The sequence below is a fragment of the Corvus kubaryi genome, unplaced genomic scaffold (assembly GCF_017639235.1).
Source record: "Corvus kubaryi isolate FWS band 111438036 unplaced genomic scaffold, C.kubaryi_AGA036_p1.0 37249, whole genome shotgun sequence".
NCBI lineage: Eukaryota > Metazoa > Chordata > Aves > Passeriformes > Corvidae > Corvus > Corvus kubaryi.
Window position 1 is genome coordinate 5,181,696 of NW_024581072.1, and position 15,996 is coordinate 5,197,691.

At 37.6% G+C, this 15,996-nt stretch overlaps 1 protein-coding gene across 3 annotated transcripts in view; it reads left to right on the forward strand.

Moving 5' to 3' along the window:
- Nucleotides 1-15,996, forward strand: part of BDP1 (B double prime 1, subunit of RNA polymerase III transcription initiation factor IIIB) — a 51,956-nt gene that overhangs the window by 29,798 nt on the left and 6,162 nt on the right. For 2 of the 3 annotated variants that reach the window (XM_042023539.1, XM_042023541.1), the window contains exons 26-38: nt 924-1,119; nt 2,125-2,342; nt 3,254-3,644; nt 6,443-6,541; nt 6,826-6,862; nt 7,290-7,373; nt 8,015-8,243; nt 9,415-9,572; nt 10,210-10,351; nt 10,922-11,108; nt 12,386-12,446; nt 13,979-14,168; nt 15,579-15,789. In XM_042023539.1, coding sequence (XP_041879473.1) covers nt 924-1,119; nt 2,125-2,342; nt 3,254-3,644; nt 6,443-6,541; nt 6,826-6,862; nt 7,290-7,373; nt 8,015-8,243; nt 9,415-9,572; nt 10,210-10,351; nt 10,922-11,108; nt 12,386-12,446; nt 13,979-14,168; nt 15,579-15,789 — 2,203 coding nt within the window. The remainder of the gene's footprint in view (nt 1-923; nt 1,120-2,124; nt 2,343-3,253; nt 3,645-6,442; nt 6,542-6,825; nt 6,863-7,289; nt 7,374-8,014; nt 8,244-9,414; nt 9,573-10,209; nt 10,352-10,921; nt 11,109-12,385; nt 12,447-13,978; nt 14,169-15,578; nt 15,790-15,996) is intronic. The other variant, XM_042023540.1, reaches the window with a different exon arrangement.

Sequence of the window (15,996 nt, forward strand, 5' to 3'; positions counted from 1 at the left end):
GTAAACTTGCTGAGGTTACAGCTTATCCCATCATCCAGATCATTTGTGGAGATACTGGACAGGATTTGACGCGGTATTGACCCACAGGGTGCACTGTTGGTTATTGGTCTCCAACTGGACTTTGTGTCACTGATCACAGACCTCGGAACCAGACAGCTCCATTTTTAGTCCACTTTCAGTCTGTACTTCATCACCTCCCTTACATGCCTGTTAGAAGAGACAGTATTCAACAGTGTTACAAGCCTTACTGGAGTCAAGGCAGACACTATTTACTGCTCTCCCTTCATTTATCAGGTCAGTCTTTCATTGAAAGAGGTTATCAAGTTGGTCAAGCATAGCTTCCCCATTACAAATCCATGCTGACTACTCCAAGTTAGGTTGTTTTTTATGTGTCTGGAAGTAGTTTCCAGGTTGGTTTGTTCCATCACTTTCCCAGACCCTGAGATGAGGTTGACTAAACTGTAATTTCTGGATTACTCTTAGTCTCTTTTTCTCAAGTCATGAATTTAGAAGGCCAAGATTTCTGTCTTCCTGATCTGAGTATGTTTGAACAGATGTAAGAATTGTATCCTTTTTGAAAGTATTAAAACCTTGAGCACTGGAATTAGTGAATATAATGTTCCTATGGCTGCTTAATTTTGGAGTACTGTGTTGGTATAGCTGACGCTTTCTACCCTCTCTGACTTTTGTTTTCCTTCCAAAAATTTTTCCCAAAAGTAATCAGGAAGGTCTACTGCTGCAGACAAATTACCTCCTTTTTGCAGTGTTTTTTTCTTCCTTATGTTTTTTTGCATGTAACCAACTAAGCAAATAAAAATTCAAAACACAGGTTCATTTCTTGCTGGAAGTATTAAATATCTAATAGTAAGCCAAGCTTATAGAGTGTACTTTGCAGAAGTAAAAGTTGAAACATGTTTTTATAGGTCCAATGATAAATTAAGTTCTGGAGAGGAAAGTGAACAGAGAGCAAGGGAACCCCATTGGAACCCAAGGAGAGACCTAAAGAGACTTATTAGGAAAAGGGATTATCCTGAAGAAGGTGAAAACAGAGAAGAGGACATCACTGAGAGCAGAAGTGAAGAAGAGTGTTCGGTATTATTAAAAACAGGTGTATCAGTGGTAAGTGCTGATCATGTATTTTGAGCCAGTTATACTTCAATCCTTTTGCCCAAGTTCTTAGAACCATAGCTGGCACAGAAATCCAGTATATGGCTGGAAAAGGTTATGTGATTATTTAAAATTTTTTTTAATTTACTGTTGGAAATTATGTTGAATAAATGGACTTAGAATCTAAGATCTGTGGAAATATTTAATACACACTGTTGTCTTAAGTTCCATGGTTTATATGGTCAGAAATTTGCATTATAATAAACACATGCTAACACTGTTAAAAAATAATTTACTGTTTGTTATTCATTGAACAATGGAAAATAAGGCCATTAACTAACTTCAGATACTACCTAAAATCTGTATTAGTATACTTAGAAATAAAAATGAGTATGAACAAAGTTCAGACCTTAAATTTGCTCAGCAGGCTTAACTTAGCCCAGACTAGTTCCATCTCTGTCTAATGCAGTGATAACTGAGTCAAGTTTATCTGGTGTTCCCTATTTTCTACATGGATGACTAAAATCTTCTAGTTAACATACTGTTTTTGCCAAGTATCCATAATTGATGAACTGTGGTTGCTGATGTTTGTCTGTGTATACGTTGAACAATATTTAAATGCTTTTATATAAAGTATGATAGTTTTTTCTTCCTAGTTTGTTCCCAAGGCAGAAAAAAAAAATTCCTTCCTGCAAATTGTTCTTTAAATTTATAGGTAATTTTAGAAAATGATTCATCTTTCCAGCTTCTAAAGAGTTGGTACTCTTGCTGAATTGAGCGTGGTCTTGGTCTATTAACGACCAGCATCACTGGGAATTCAGGCATCATAGATAATGCCAGTTAATGACACTTCTGCTATAGAGCCCAAAATTAAAGACAATGAGTAAAAATGTCCTAAGTTATCAGAGATGACAGCTGGGCACATTCTCAAGATCTTCAAACTAAGTTCTTTAAGTCACCAAAACCAGTTATAAATGTTTGGCACTTAATATGGTCGTAATTATTTCCTCTGTTCAGCAAAATTTCAGCAATATAGTGGAAGCTGGATCCTTCTCAGAAGCTACAAGGAAACACAATTTTGCAGAGAATGTTGAAGAACCATACTGTAAGAGAATCAGGCAGGACATTATACTCCAGCCTCCAGGGGTATCATCAGAGAGTGAGAGTCAAGTAGAACAAGATGATGATTCTCAGCTTTCTGCCTCTCAGGAAAAACATTCAGACAATCTCACGAGGTAAGACAACTGTTTTGGTTTGTAAACTCAACTGATTGATAATTATTGGCCATAGTTCTGCCGTATGTTACGTGAGTGCATCATGTCAATTCTTGTGTCTTCCATCTGAACTTAGCCAGATGCATGCAGATATCCCTATGTCTCTTACCCTGCCTGTATTCTGATAAAATGAACACAGCCAGCACTCTCACCAGTCCATCCCATGGTTTCAACAGAAATTCCTGATTTTACAGGGGAGGACTTGAGAGTATTTGGGGGCACAAGGATTGTGGAATTAACCTAAAGAGAAACTTTGTGCTAAAAATATCCTCTGCTGACATTTGTTTCCACTCCCCATCAGTTTACCAGGGAGGATGTTTTGGGGGGGATGTTTTTAATTACTTTTGATACTGAAAGTGGTTGTGCCCATGATTTTGAGGAAGGAAACAGAATCAACTGATTATTGAAGAGAATGCTGTCTGAGAAACCAAAGGAGATAAGTAGTTATTATCGAAGTTTGTAAACAATAGTCTGATCAACTAAAGTATCATAGTTTGGGGCTTCAAGTGTAGCTTTAGCGAAAAACAACTGAAGTTGTCTTAAAACATGACTTAAAAAGCAAGTGACTTCCACATCCCTCAAGATTAAAATTATTTCATACTTTTCTCATCAAGGAATTATGTATCTTTGCAAGCTTAATTGTGAAGATTTCTAGCATTCTGAAACTGCTTAATACATATTGACAATCAGTACTTTATGTATACAGGAAGAAATTAAATTTCTGATTAAATGCTTACTTGTCACTATAAAGAAGTAAATAGTTTGCATTGTTGGTCATGATAACTTTTTTTTTTTAATTGAGTTTGTTTTGATTTGTAGTATCCCACTTTTTGGAATGTCTTGGACTTCACTGTTTTTGTTCTGTACTTTAGAGGGCAGTTCAGGAGATCATCAAAGTGGACAGCACTGCCAGAACATGTGTTGGAGCCAAAAGCTGCTACTTCTTCTGCCTCTGAATGCGAAGCTGATTGCAGTGAGAAGGGGAATCAAAGGCAAGGTGCTACAGTGAGTGTTACCAGAGGCAAAAGTTTGAAAACTACACAGAGAAGAAAATCTGGGAAGGAACCCAGAAGTTCAGAGATAACCTTTGTCACCCTTCGGGCTTCTCAAGAGGAGGAGGATGCCGAGGCAGATGACTTTGAGCTTTATGATGAAGATGAATGCTTTGCACCAGAGGAAGTAAACAAGGCTCCAGTGTTCGTTCCTATAGGTCTTCGATCTCCAAAGCCAATTCCTGTGCAGATACAGGAAACCATGGAGGAGGTATTGTGTTGCTGGGTTCTGCATACGTAATTTTGTTCTGATTGTTTTAAAAGATTTTATTCTATTTGTATCTCTGAGTATTTGGGTTTTATCTGAGTTCAAGAATGGTGTTGAGAGTAGCAGGGATGTTACTTGGCACATACACTTGGTTTTGAGCTTAATACTGCATCAGCCTAAAATCCAGTTATGTAATTATGTTTACAACTATATATAGGTCTGCAAGGTACTCATCAGTTTGTTTACTGGGATTGAATATAGGTCCAGGCTCAATCCTTATCCATGTGTTTTGAGGCCCAAGATGGATCAAATGGAGCACTTCGATTTCATATTTGAATGTTAGGAAATGAGGGTATGACAAAAATGTTCCTGTAGGTCATGTCCCCCTTGCCAAGAAACTTTTAACTGTCAGGTAGGCTGACCTGAGCAGCAGCCAGACACACACATCTGCATGCTCACTCCCTTTTCCTGTGGGACTAGGAGAAATTAGGAAGGAGGGTCGGAAGATTTCTCTATTGATATAAAGACAGTTACATGCATGAAGGAAAAGTAGCATGTAAATAAAAAGCAAAATAAGGAATTTATTTACTACTTTCCATTGTCAGGTTACTTCCTGGAAAGCAGGGCCTCAATCTTTTTAAGAGTAACTTTGGAAGACAAATGCCATAACCACAAATGGCCTCCTCTTCTCCTTCCTTTCCCTGAGCTTTTATTGCTGAGCACATTATCACAGGATACAGAATTTCCCTTTGCTCATTTTGGGTCAGCTGTACTAGGTGTATGCTCTCCTGATCTCTTGCTTACCCCCCTTGCTCACTTCTTGCTGGGTAAAAGAATAGAAAAAAAGCTTTGACATTGTGCAGGAACAGCAAAAAACACCGGTGTGTTACCACACAATCCAAAAGACAGCATATACATCCCAGCCATGCCCAGTACAGTCTTCACTCTTAATTTCATATCATTTGTATCATGCCCAGGTCTTACACTATCCAGTACATCCTTATTAACCACAGCTTCTCTCTCTGTTCTTTGAAAAATATATGGCTATCATTCCCTTGGTCAGTGCCCTGCCCCCCACCTTATAATGTCCTTCAAATGGCCTTTTTAGTTATTTAAGCCATGCCTTGGGCTCCATGTATTACATGGTTGCTCAGGAGAGGTGGCATGCTGTGTTGAGTTTTTGGGTACCAAAGCCAGCTCAGGTCAGTGACAGCTGTGCTTGCCTGGTTTCTTGTGAGACCTGCTTTCCCTTGATTCATGTTCTTCTTACTGTCATGTACAACTCAGATGATGGGTTAAAAAATTTAAATGTATATCCATTAAAATCTCCAGCCCTTGTTGCTTTGGTTCCTGCAGTAGAGTTTGGTGGTGTGGTGGAATCCACTCCTTCCTTTTCCATGCTCCAGTGTGGGTTCTCCATGGGATGCAGTCCACTTAAGAATGTTCTTGCTCTGTCTGGCAGGGGTAGATCAACAGTCCCTGATGCTCTCAGTGAGAGACCATCTATATCTTTGTTAATACTGTGCATTTTTACTCTTTCATAGATGATTTGTAGAGTTGTAAACTTACACACCTGGAGTGCAGGCCTATATTTCATGTGCACCCTTAGACTGTAATTGAACTTGAGCATGTAACACTGTAGCAGCACATGGTATTGTATCTACTTAGACCAATCACCAGAGGGGAAATGGCATACATTTTTTGGTGCCAGGGAACTGTGCAGGTTTGGGAACAGTGGCCTCTGTTCAAGGCCTTGGAAGGGATTGTGTTCAAAGAATTAGACATTTTTCTATTTTTTTTCCCTGTCATCGCTACTTTCCATTCACTTCAGTGATTTTTGCTTTCTGGTGCTTTTTTGCTTACTGCTACTGCTAGTCCTCTTCCTCTCTTTGCCCACTGAAATTCTGCTTTTTATTGTCTTCTGAATTAATCACACTGTTTCTTTCTCCAGGTGAAACTGCAGAATAATTTAAAGCTCTGTCAAAACACCAAGTGGTCTCTAGAGTAATAATGGGCAGCAAAGCTGCTGCATGGAAACTTTTGCTGAACCTTTGATTTCAGAGATGTGGAATATATATTATGTGGGGGAATGACAAGCAAGTTGCCTGGTTTAACACTTAGGAGACAGTAGTACTAGTGAGGGATGTGGTCAGAGGACCTGAGGACCCAGCTGTTGTAAAATTTAAATAGGTCAGTCAAAAGTATCTGTAAAAAGCGCAAGCCTTTGAGAGCAGCCCAGATTGAGCAGTGTTTTTTGTGAGAACTTCCCTGGAAATATCATAATCTTTCTGTCAAATTTCAAGTCCTCATTTCTGAAAATGTCAAATGTCTGAAGTTCTCAGTGAAAACACAGAGCTGAAGAAACAAAAATAGGTAAAATGGTGAGTGGGTGTGTTTCTATGTGTCTGTATGTCTATTCCCTATCTTGCTTTGGAAATAAGTGTGAACTGTTTTTCCTTCCAGAAGACTTAAAAAGCAGAAAAAGAGTGAAAACTAACAAAACCCATTTGAGGTAAACAGTCACCATAAAAGATCTCAGCTGCATAACTTAATTTGGTGGAGAAGTGAGTGACTAGAAACAAGGCCTTAGGGTGTCTGATGCTTCCACTTAGCTACAGATAGCACTGCCAGCCTCCTGTTCATACCACTGCTTCCTTCTCAAATCAGAAGGTATGATTTTTGCAAAGGATCCCTCTAGATGGCGAACATCTGTTAAATATGTGAGATTTATAAAAATTTGCATTTGACAGATCTTCTTTTGCATCTGATGAACTGAAATACCTGTAAAATTATTTTTACAGCTGGAAATATCTGTGAATATCCCAGATGTGCAGGTGGCTACTGATGCTGAAAGTCTTTCTTGTGCATCTGTCCAACCAGTAGTACAGAGGGAAGAAAAAGTAAGCACCTCAACAGCTGTTAGAATGTCTTTTGTTTGTTTCATAGTTCATACAAAGCTATCTCAGCAGTCTCTTGTTGCCTGTCTGAATGTAACTGTAGCTTATTAGACTGCTACCTGTCCCACACAAGTATGAGGCACAGCTATGGGAAAATTGTGTAAGTAAATATTGTTAGCCTTAAAACCGGGGTAACCTGTGGGCACAGAATTTATGTGTAAGCGTTAAATAAAAATTATGGAGTCATTTTATGTAGAACTTTGATACTGTTTTTCTTTGTATTTAAGGAAACAACCATACATGAGAATCCAGATGTGGACAAAGGTAGATATGAAACAATCTTGCTCATGTATTTCTTGTTAACTTGCTACCAATATACACATTTTCCTCTTTCTTAAAATACATTTCCCAAAGGTGTCACCATCTTGACTCTCAGGCTCAGCTGTGTCCTGCAGTGGATCAGCTGGAACTGTCTGTGTCCAGGGCAGCCCCCCTGCTGCCAACACCTTGCCACCTGTATCCAGTACACCATTAAAGGGAGTCATGTTGCTGCTCAGTGTTTTAACAGTAGTTTGAATTTGCTGAATGAGAATGGCTGCTTGTCTACAAGCATTTTCATCCATAAGTAAGGTCAATTTAAAGAATATGTACTTCACTGTATTTGTGGTAGTGTCAAATACTTTTGAATATGGGTAAATGGATTTCTGGTTAATGCGCTTGTGATTTTTAATGTGTGTGTACAACTTCATAGGAATTAACGATGGAAGCACTGAAGCTGCTATGACTTTACTTGCAATGGGTGATCCAAATTTCCAGTTGAAAACAAGCTCTGAAGGTATGATCTGATTTATGAGACAAAGCCTTGCTCTTGTGCTTTCTGGGTCCACCTAAGGAGGGATGGAGCAGTGGCTGCAAAGCTCTTCCACTTGCTGCTGCATAGCAGGAGGTCAAGAATCTTTTATGCTTTTAGTCCTGCTGCACTGTAACATATAGTAAGTCTAGCCAATGCAGGGTGGCTGGAAAAAGGCAGGCACCCTACTGAATACTGCCAACTGCGTCAGTGCTAGAAAGTTGTTTGTGGAACTTGTTTCAGGAAGCACATGTTTGAATTGATCTGGTCACGTAAACTGGACAAAAGAAAGGGATCAAGCTTAAATGACTGTAACTGTCGGTGATCTTTCAGACCTTTAATGTGAAGCATAGCAGTTTCACCCTAACTAGATGAAATGTGAAATTACCTGGGTTTTACAGATTTTGTGTAGCATTTATTATATGCTTTCATTGGTTGAATGTTAGTTTTTGTGTTCTTACTACCAGAAGTGTTCTCTAAGGACTGTATTTATCTGGGATTTGAATCTGTGTCTTTGGAGGATACAAACTGTGTTAAATGCAGCTTGAAGTTATATAGCTTTATATACGTGCCAAACCTGAGTGTTTTAAATGAAGTTTTCCCATTCTGTTTATTGTTATAACTAGAACGAACACACATGGCACCTGCTCAAGATGACTTGGACATGGCTGATAGCCTCGTAACTCACACCTACTCCAAAGAAAACAGAACTTCTAGTCAGTATTTGCTTGCTTCAGACACTTCTGTCAAGGAATTACTGCCTTCTGAGGATGGAAACATCAATGTAGAGAATCAAATCACTGGCACAGGAATAGGTGTAGACGAGTATTCAGAGAAGGATGCTACCGATACCAGGTTAAATTACCACTTCATTTTCTTTAGTGAGAGAGATCCTCTGACACTGCTTACTTTTGCTAGGTTCTTTCTGGCCTTTTTACTGATTTGCAAGCAGTCTTGCTTTAGTAAAGGTTTCTCAGTTTATTTAATTTGCTATGTAATCTGCAAAAACTCCTCTTGTCTCCTTCTTATGACTTCCATGAGGTGTTTGTATGTAATTTTGGGGATCTACAACTAGTTTTTGTCTCATGAAATTAAGTTTACCTGGGGAGGTGTGGGGGAGAATAAAATCTGCAGACTACATTGTACTGCATCCCTGTTAATTACCAAGCTCTTTTTCCTATAGTTCTCTACAGCTAATCAGACCAAGACAAATAGCTTAAGTATCGCTGCTGCTGTGGGGTGTAGATCAAAGATTCAGAGCAAAGAGATGGCAAGAAACCAGTTGATCTTCTATCATTATGGTTTTTAGTGATTGATTTTTTATAATTCTGCATTTGTGAATTACTAGACAGCTTAATCCGACACTTTTCCAGAGAAAACATCTGTGGGGTATGCCCAGCCCCTGCCCTGGAGGGATGTCTGCTGAGATAAGGAGATTGCGTAATCGCCCAGCAAGACTCCCTGGAAAGGCAACCACTTCTTTAGTCACTGCGAGAAAAGACAGACCCACAATCCTTTAGGAGACCCTATGCAGATCCTTTGTAACCCGTTGGCCTTTACCCATCCCCTGTATGCATACCCCTCAAACATCTACTGGTGACCATGTATTATTTGAAAGACTGTTTAACTTGTTGATTGCTTGAATAAACTATGAGATTATACTCTTTGAAAAATCATAATCAAAGATCCTTCATTTTGCATCCAGTTTAATTGTATCATTAAACCAGAACTTATACCATATGGTATGTATTAGATTTCTGATCTTCTCCTGTTATTTAAACATTTCAAATATTCTTTTATTTTCTTCCTTTACGTTGGAAACATACTAGTTTGCAGCATACCTACCTGTTTCAATTCGCAGATGATTTTTATTTTTTTTAATCTGCCAAATAGCTTTCTGTCTTCTCTGCCAGTTGCAGCCTGCATTTCAAGTCTTCATTGTCTGATCTACCCCATATCTCTTGTATCTTCACTAACCATCAAAAATAAAAAACTCTATTGATGACATTTTTCCTTTTACTTTCAGTGATAGCTCTTTGCCTGTGGCGAATAGTATGAGACTGACAGGAGGTGGACACCTGGAGCCTGAGCCAACCTCTGGAATACTGAGGTCCAACGAAAACATACTGCAGGAGTTACTGAATGCAAATGTACTTGTGGAACAGCTAGAACAAATTCCAACTGGTAAGCCTGTTTCTTATCCTAGAGCTCTGAAAATGGTTATTCAGATAGATTCACATCTATTCATGAAATGAAACAAAGCTGAAAGTCTTCACTTTCATGTTCACAGATGATACATCACCATTGTAACATAGGGTACTCATTTGGTATAGTTTTATACATAAGTATACCTTTTGGCATAAAATTGAATTAAATTTGAGTAGCAGTTTTTTCCTGCAGGTATTAAGTTACCTGGAAAGCACTTAAATTACTGAACTGCCAATTCCAGAAATACAGTCCAATACAGTGTACTTTTTTTCTGTTTATTACTGTCTTTTCCTTCCATTAAAAGTAGAAGAGGAGATAGAAAGAACTGGTTTTCTATTCTTAAAGCAGTTGGAAAAAAGTTAGTCTTCAAACTCTTAATTATCTTCATATCACTGGCAAAATGCACAAGATATGAAAGGCAAAATGAGATATGTGTATGTGCCTTACTTACATAAGACACAAGTATACATGTGCACATTTATGTATGTGTCTATATAAACATATTACAAAATTTTAATATATACAAGGTTATATGTAAAAGGTAATATGAATATGTATATACACCTGCAGATTGAAAAGACATTATTTTAATTTTTATTCTTATAAAACTTAGATCCTACAGCCCTGAAGGGTACTGCAGAAATGCAGATGGTGGAACTAGAACCAATCAGACTAGCTGCAAATGATTCTTCAGTTCTTCATGACTTTGCAACTGGAAGTATGGAACTTAGCAAGCAAATAGACAAAACTGAGAGGTAGGAAGACTCATCACTTAATAACTGACTTTATTCCTGCTGTCTCTTAAAATATGCAGCTGAAGTTCAAGTGTAGTATGCGACTGTAATGGAAACAGTGTGCTCATGGACACTGTATGTTTATACAGATAGTGTACAGTTTAGACTTTAGGTTTTTCTCCCTTGCATATTGTGCTACAGCTTTTGGAGGTAGAACATTAACTTATGTTTGCTATTTCAGAACTTAGTAATTACCTTACTACTTAACTGTCTTTCATGAAACTGCAAGGAAATGTTAAGGAGTTGATTCATTTAGAAATGTTAAGGAGCTTAAAAGGCTTCCTGCTTGGTTGTTCTTTCAGTAGAAATGCCTCCATTAATGGAGTTACAGAGGCTTTTCCCTGAAAGTCTTCATGTAGACCTGTTCAAAGATTATGCATTTTATTTAGTAGAATGATGTAGTTTTTAAACAGGTGCTTTGTTTCTGTGTAATTACATATGCTTCATATTAAACAAATCATAATACCGAATTTAGCATATGCACAGGGTATCTTCATTTGGTTTCAAATTAACTAGATATATACCTTGCAGAACAGAAAAGCCGATAAGAGATGCTTGTGGAAATTCAGGATATTTAAGACCTCTAACTGCATCACTGAAACCTGAAAAATCACACCTTGGACTGGAGGACTATCCAAATCCAAGTTCCGTGGATGAAATTCCTGACCAAAGTCCTTGTCCTCTTGAGGACAATATATGTCCAGTTAACTTGACTCAGGTAAAGAACTTAATTACAGTCCAGAAGTGTCCAGTTTTTGAAATTCTGTGAAGAAAGAGGTTTTCAGTGCAAATGTGCTGACCAGTTCTAAAGATACTTCAGCTGGTAAATGAAACTTGATTTTTTGCAGGAGTATATCCAAACAATCTTTCAGACAAACTTAATCTTTGCAGACTCTGTTTAGAACATTTCAGCAATAAGTGATACGCCTTAGCAAAATTGTGAGGAATTTTGAAGGAGTCTTGATAGAAGAAATTAGCTAGGATTCATGTGTCCATTTAGTGTGACCTCTTACTGTTACATTTGTTTATATTAAACTGAAGTTAAAACATTACTGCTTGGATGGAGCATGTTTGTTGTCACTCTCATTTGCTTTGTTTAAAGCAAACTGTCATGCTCTTTCTCATTTATTTAAAAAAGCAATTAAGAGCTTTATAGGCATATTATTATATGACATATACAAATTTTGCATATTTTTACATACTTCTATATCCTTTATATCATCATCATGTATGTCATGGCCAAGCACTACGTCTTTCACATCCATTTCTTTGCAGTGGTTTGTGTGTCTGTATTCTAGTATAAATGAGAGTTACCTTATTTCTTCATGAGAGAAAGGTTCATTTGCAGTTTCCTCAGGGCTTCCTTCTAGTGTTGGCTGAGATCAGTGAGCACGTAGTTATGGTGGAACAGCTGATGCACAGAAGCTTGTTTGGCACAGATGTGTCAAGGCTGATTTCATGTTAGGAGCAATGTGCAAGAATGATGTTTCTCTTACAGGCCTGGCAGAGAGTATGAGAAAAGGCAACTTGCAGTAGATTATTCCTGGTTTGGGGAAAGGGGCAAACAATAAAAGGGAAGGGATAGATGAGCTGCAGAGCTGGGTGTTTTTGTTTGGCACTCAGTGGTTTGTTAAGGGTTATAGAAAGCTGCTTTCTTAGTGCCACTGAACAGTTTATTGTATGAGTCATCTTTGACAGCGTTGTCCTGTAGGAAGTATAAATTTATTTTGACAAACCATCAATACAGACAATGAGCTGCATATGAGTTTACAACAAGCTGCATATGAGTTTTATATTTCCCCAGTGTCTCTTGTCCTTGTCAGGCTAGTACTATTCAACCTAGAACAGCTAGAAGTGAAAACTGACACATGCAATAATGATGATGTGATTAGATTTTTTAGCTCTTCAGCATTTGACATTCTTTGTTTCTTCCTGTTTCCTACAGTTATTTCCCAGATTTATTAAGTTGTTTTATTTCAACTGTGTTGTTTCTAGAATGAAGCTTGTACTCAGGATGCTCAACAACATTGCGTAAGCAGCACAGAAGAAACTTCAGGTATAATGTCCTAATATTCAAAGTTTAGCAAAAGCCCACATTTGTGTATTTTGCAGTTACTAAAAGAGTAAAAAACCTAAAATTTTCATTTAAAAAAAAGAATTTTCATTGACATGATTAATCAGTCTATTCCATTAACACAGATAATGATCCACAGCACTGTGACATTCCCCTTCCTAGCCTCTTTTGTAAACAGAAACTAGATTTGGGAACTTTTTGAAGGGCCCTTCATTAAGTTTAAATATCAGTAGAAGGGAAACTTGTTCTCTTTTCCCTGTTGTGAGCTCCTGCTGCTTTCCTTGTGGTAGGTATAGCAGGTTTTAGAGCCCTTTATGCACCTCTGACTCACCCATCGAAAACTGAACATGACAGAGGGAGAGAAACTGTGTAGTTTTCCACTGGCTTAGTGAGCTATAGTTGCTCATGAAGTTATCAAGTGAATGCTGTTGTCAGAGTTGTGTGAGTAGGAGGGCTGTACTGTGCCAGTGTGGAGCAGGAGAGAAAGAAGAAGAGGAAAAGTGTAAGTAAGACAATCAAATTTCCTTCTTTAGCTGTACTGAGTCAACAGATTAATGCCTAACTGATATGTTATGAAAGTTATGAAGGTGATGTCTGCTTTTCCCTAGAACAAATTGAAATGCAGTTGGTTTGGAACCGCTACTTGTCTAACATATGGGATAGTCACAGTGTCAGAAGCCCAGAATACTTAACTTTACATGGAAACTGCAGTCCAAAGCTGTAACTCATGAGCTTGTGCAAAAGATCAGGCTAATACTTCTTAGACATCTGTTGCTATGCTCTGTTTTTGCAAGAATCTTGGGCTGAAGCATCTTAAATCATATTTAATTAGATAAAGAACCCAAGCAAGTTGTGGTTGGAATAAGAGTTTTACATAATTGAGAGCTGTCTTAAATAAGGGAGTGCCATTGTTGTTTTCCACCTTTTGAAAACTTTACAAATGTTTGTTCCTTAAGTTCTAACGGATGACATTTGGCAGTTATCTGTTAATGTCTGTTTGTTGACTAAATTATTTACGTTTTTCATCTATTAAATTCAAGACTGTGCTTCTCTTCTGCCAGTCCTCAGTGAGGGGAAAAATCCTGTGTTTACCTTCAAAACAGCAGATATCTGCCATTAAAGGAAGTAACTCTTAATAGCTGAGAGTTGCAATTAAAGACAGAGGGCCATTTGACCACCATGACACAAGTTTAATAAAACTTGAAATTACTCTTTAATGCTAGAGCACCTATTTAAAAATCTTCATCATTACTAGGCATTTTTAATGTTCCTCATTCTGAACGGTAATCATGATTCCACTGCAGTGAATAGGCACCAGGAGATGATGACGTGTATCTCATCTAAGAAGACAGGAAGCTTATTGTCTCAAGAATAAACCCAGTGCCTTTTTCCATGGAGAAATGAGTGCCTAAAATTTCAGTACTCCATGTAGGGAGGACATGAAGAGAACAGTGTAATTTCGCATTTGATTAATAATTTTCCATTTTTTCTTTATTTCCCTGGAAAAATTATAGTAGTGAATGATGATCATAGATGTCCAGAGGAAGAACAGACATTCATTTTAACACTGGTGGAAATCCCAGCTGACTCAAAAGAGTTTGATGCATCTGTTATGCTGGAACAAACTTCAGAACCAGTACTACCAGCACCAATACTTATCAGCCCAATAAGTACAAGTGAAACAACTGGGACTGCAGTGGAGAGGTAAATGCTTTATTTTTTATCAAAGTGAAACACTTTTTGTGTACCTTGATTGTTCTCTGAATGTGCAGTACAGATTAGAACTTCTTAAAAGAAGAAATGCAAGAGGAGGTAGTTTTGACGGACTGGTTAGAGAATTAAGAAAGTAAAAAGGGCTCTAATCAGATTTGAGGAAGATTACATAGGTGTTTTAGTGTTTTAGTTAGCTGGGATTTTGGTGTCACTTTAATTCTGATTTATCCTTTAGAGTAAGTCTTGCTTTTTAGTAGAAATAATTTGTCCAGCTTGTGCCTTATTTTGCCGTGAATCCTTACAGTGCAAAACAATTGAAATGAAAAAATCTAAGCATGTTTACATTTTTACAGTACTTTAACAGTTTTGTAGAGTGGCTGTTTATTAACTGCTCTTCCAGATTTTTCATGTAGAAAATGTGGAATATTTCTGGAAAACATGATAAAACTAGATATAAATTCTTATATCATTCTCTTGAGTTTGTGCTATGTTCAAAAGGCAGACAAGATGAAAACACTAATTAATTACCCAAAAGAATAATAGCTGGTTTGTCTACTGCAATCCAAAAGGGTTTGAATTTCTTTTACAAAGAGTACCTCTCAATGCAGTGTAACAAAATTGTTACGTCAACATTACAGTTGCACTAAATCTAGTCAGCTTGGGAGAAAAAAAGAATCAAAGGAAAAAGACATTCTGAAGGATGGAATCATTGCAAAGTAATAAAAAACCCCCAAACCCTAATACTCTACTAATGTAAGTCCTCAGATCATAACTAGAGATGTGATGCAATTCTACATAATTGTGGAGAGTCTTGCTCTGGGATATCAGATGCTAGTATCATTCCTTTATTGAAAGGATAGGTCTTTGAGCGAATGTTGGCTATACAGTGTAAGAATTCTAACTCCTGTGGAACTACTGATGATAAACAGAATAGCTGACAGGCAGAGTTAGAGTACATGATCTGTCTCGCTGTTCCCATACTGCTTTACCCTATTTTCCTAGTCTCTGCTGCTTCTCTGTATGTCTTATATATGTCTGTATGTCTTTTGAGATCATTCAGTGTGGGGGGATTCAACTGTGCAGATAAATAATACTGTATTTTAGCATTTTCTAGGGCAGTTAGTAAGTTGCCATATTTTTACTTCATATGAAAAGACCAAGTGGAGTTCAAATAGAAGAGCTAAAGTAACTACATTCAATTATGGCTAGAAAAACTAACTCCACATAGCACAACAAAATGTTTATCGGTAGTAAATGGTACATTTGAAGTTAATATTGACATAAAGCAAGAAAGAGTATCACCATAGATCCATGTGTAATTTCCATACAGAAACCTTATACGAAGTAAATTTTGGCTTCTTGTACAGTCACATTAATGACTTTATATGTAAACACTATCAGATCCTTGACAACTGCAGCTGGTGAAGTTGCTGCACCTTTAAACAGCAGTATGGAAACCAAACAACTAGAGAGTGCATCAGTAGGCCCTGTTCCAAAGTTGCAGAGAGCTCAAAAACGGTTGGCTGCAGAGCTTGAAAAGAGTGATTTTCCTCCTTCCAAGAAAACTCCGTCTACTGTTGCAGTGGAGGATAACCTGGAAACTACTTACAAGGTGAGATCATAATTTGGTGAGTTTTCATGCATGGGGTAGATGCATAACACATAATAGAGCATTTTAATTATGTTTATTTTTTAATGGTGTTACTTGCTTAAATATGTACTGCCTGTAAAACTTAAAAGGAAAATCAACACCTATAGATTCCTTTTAATTTTGAAATCTACAACAGGTTTTGGATATTCATTATTTAGTATTAGGGTT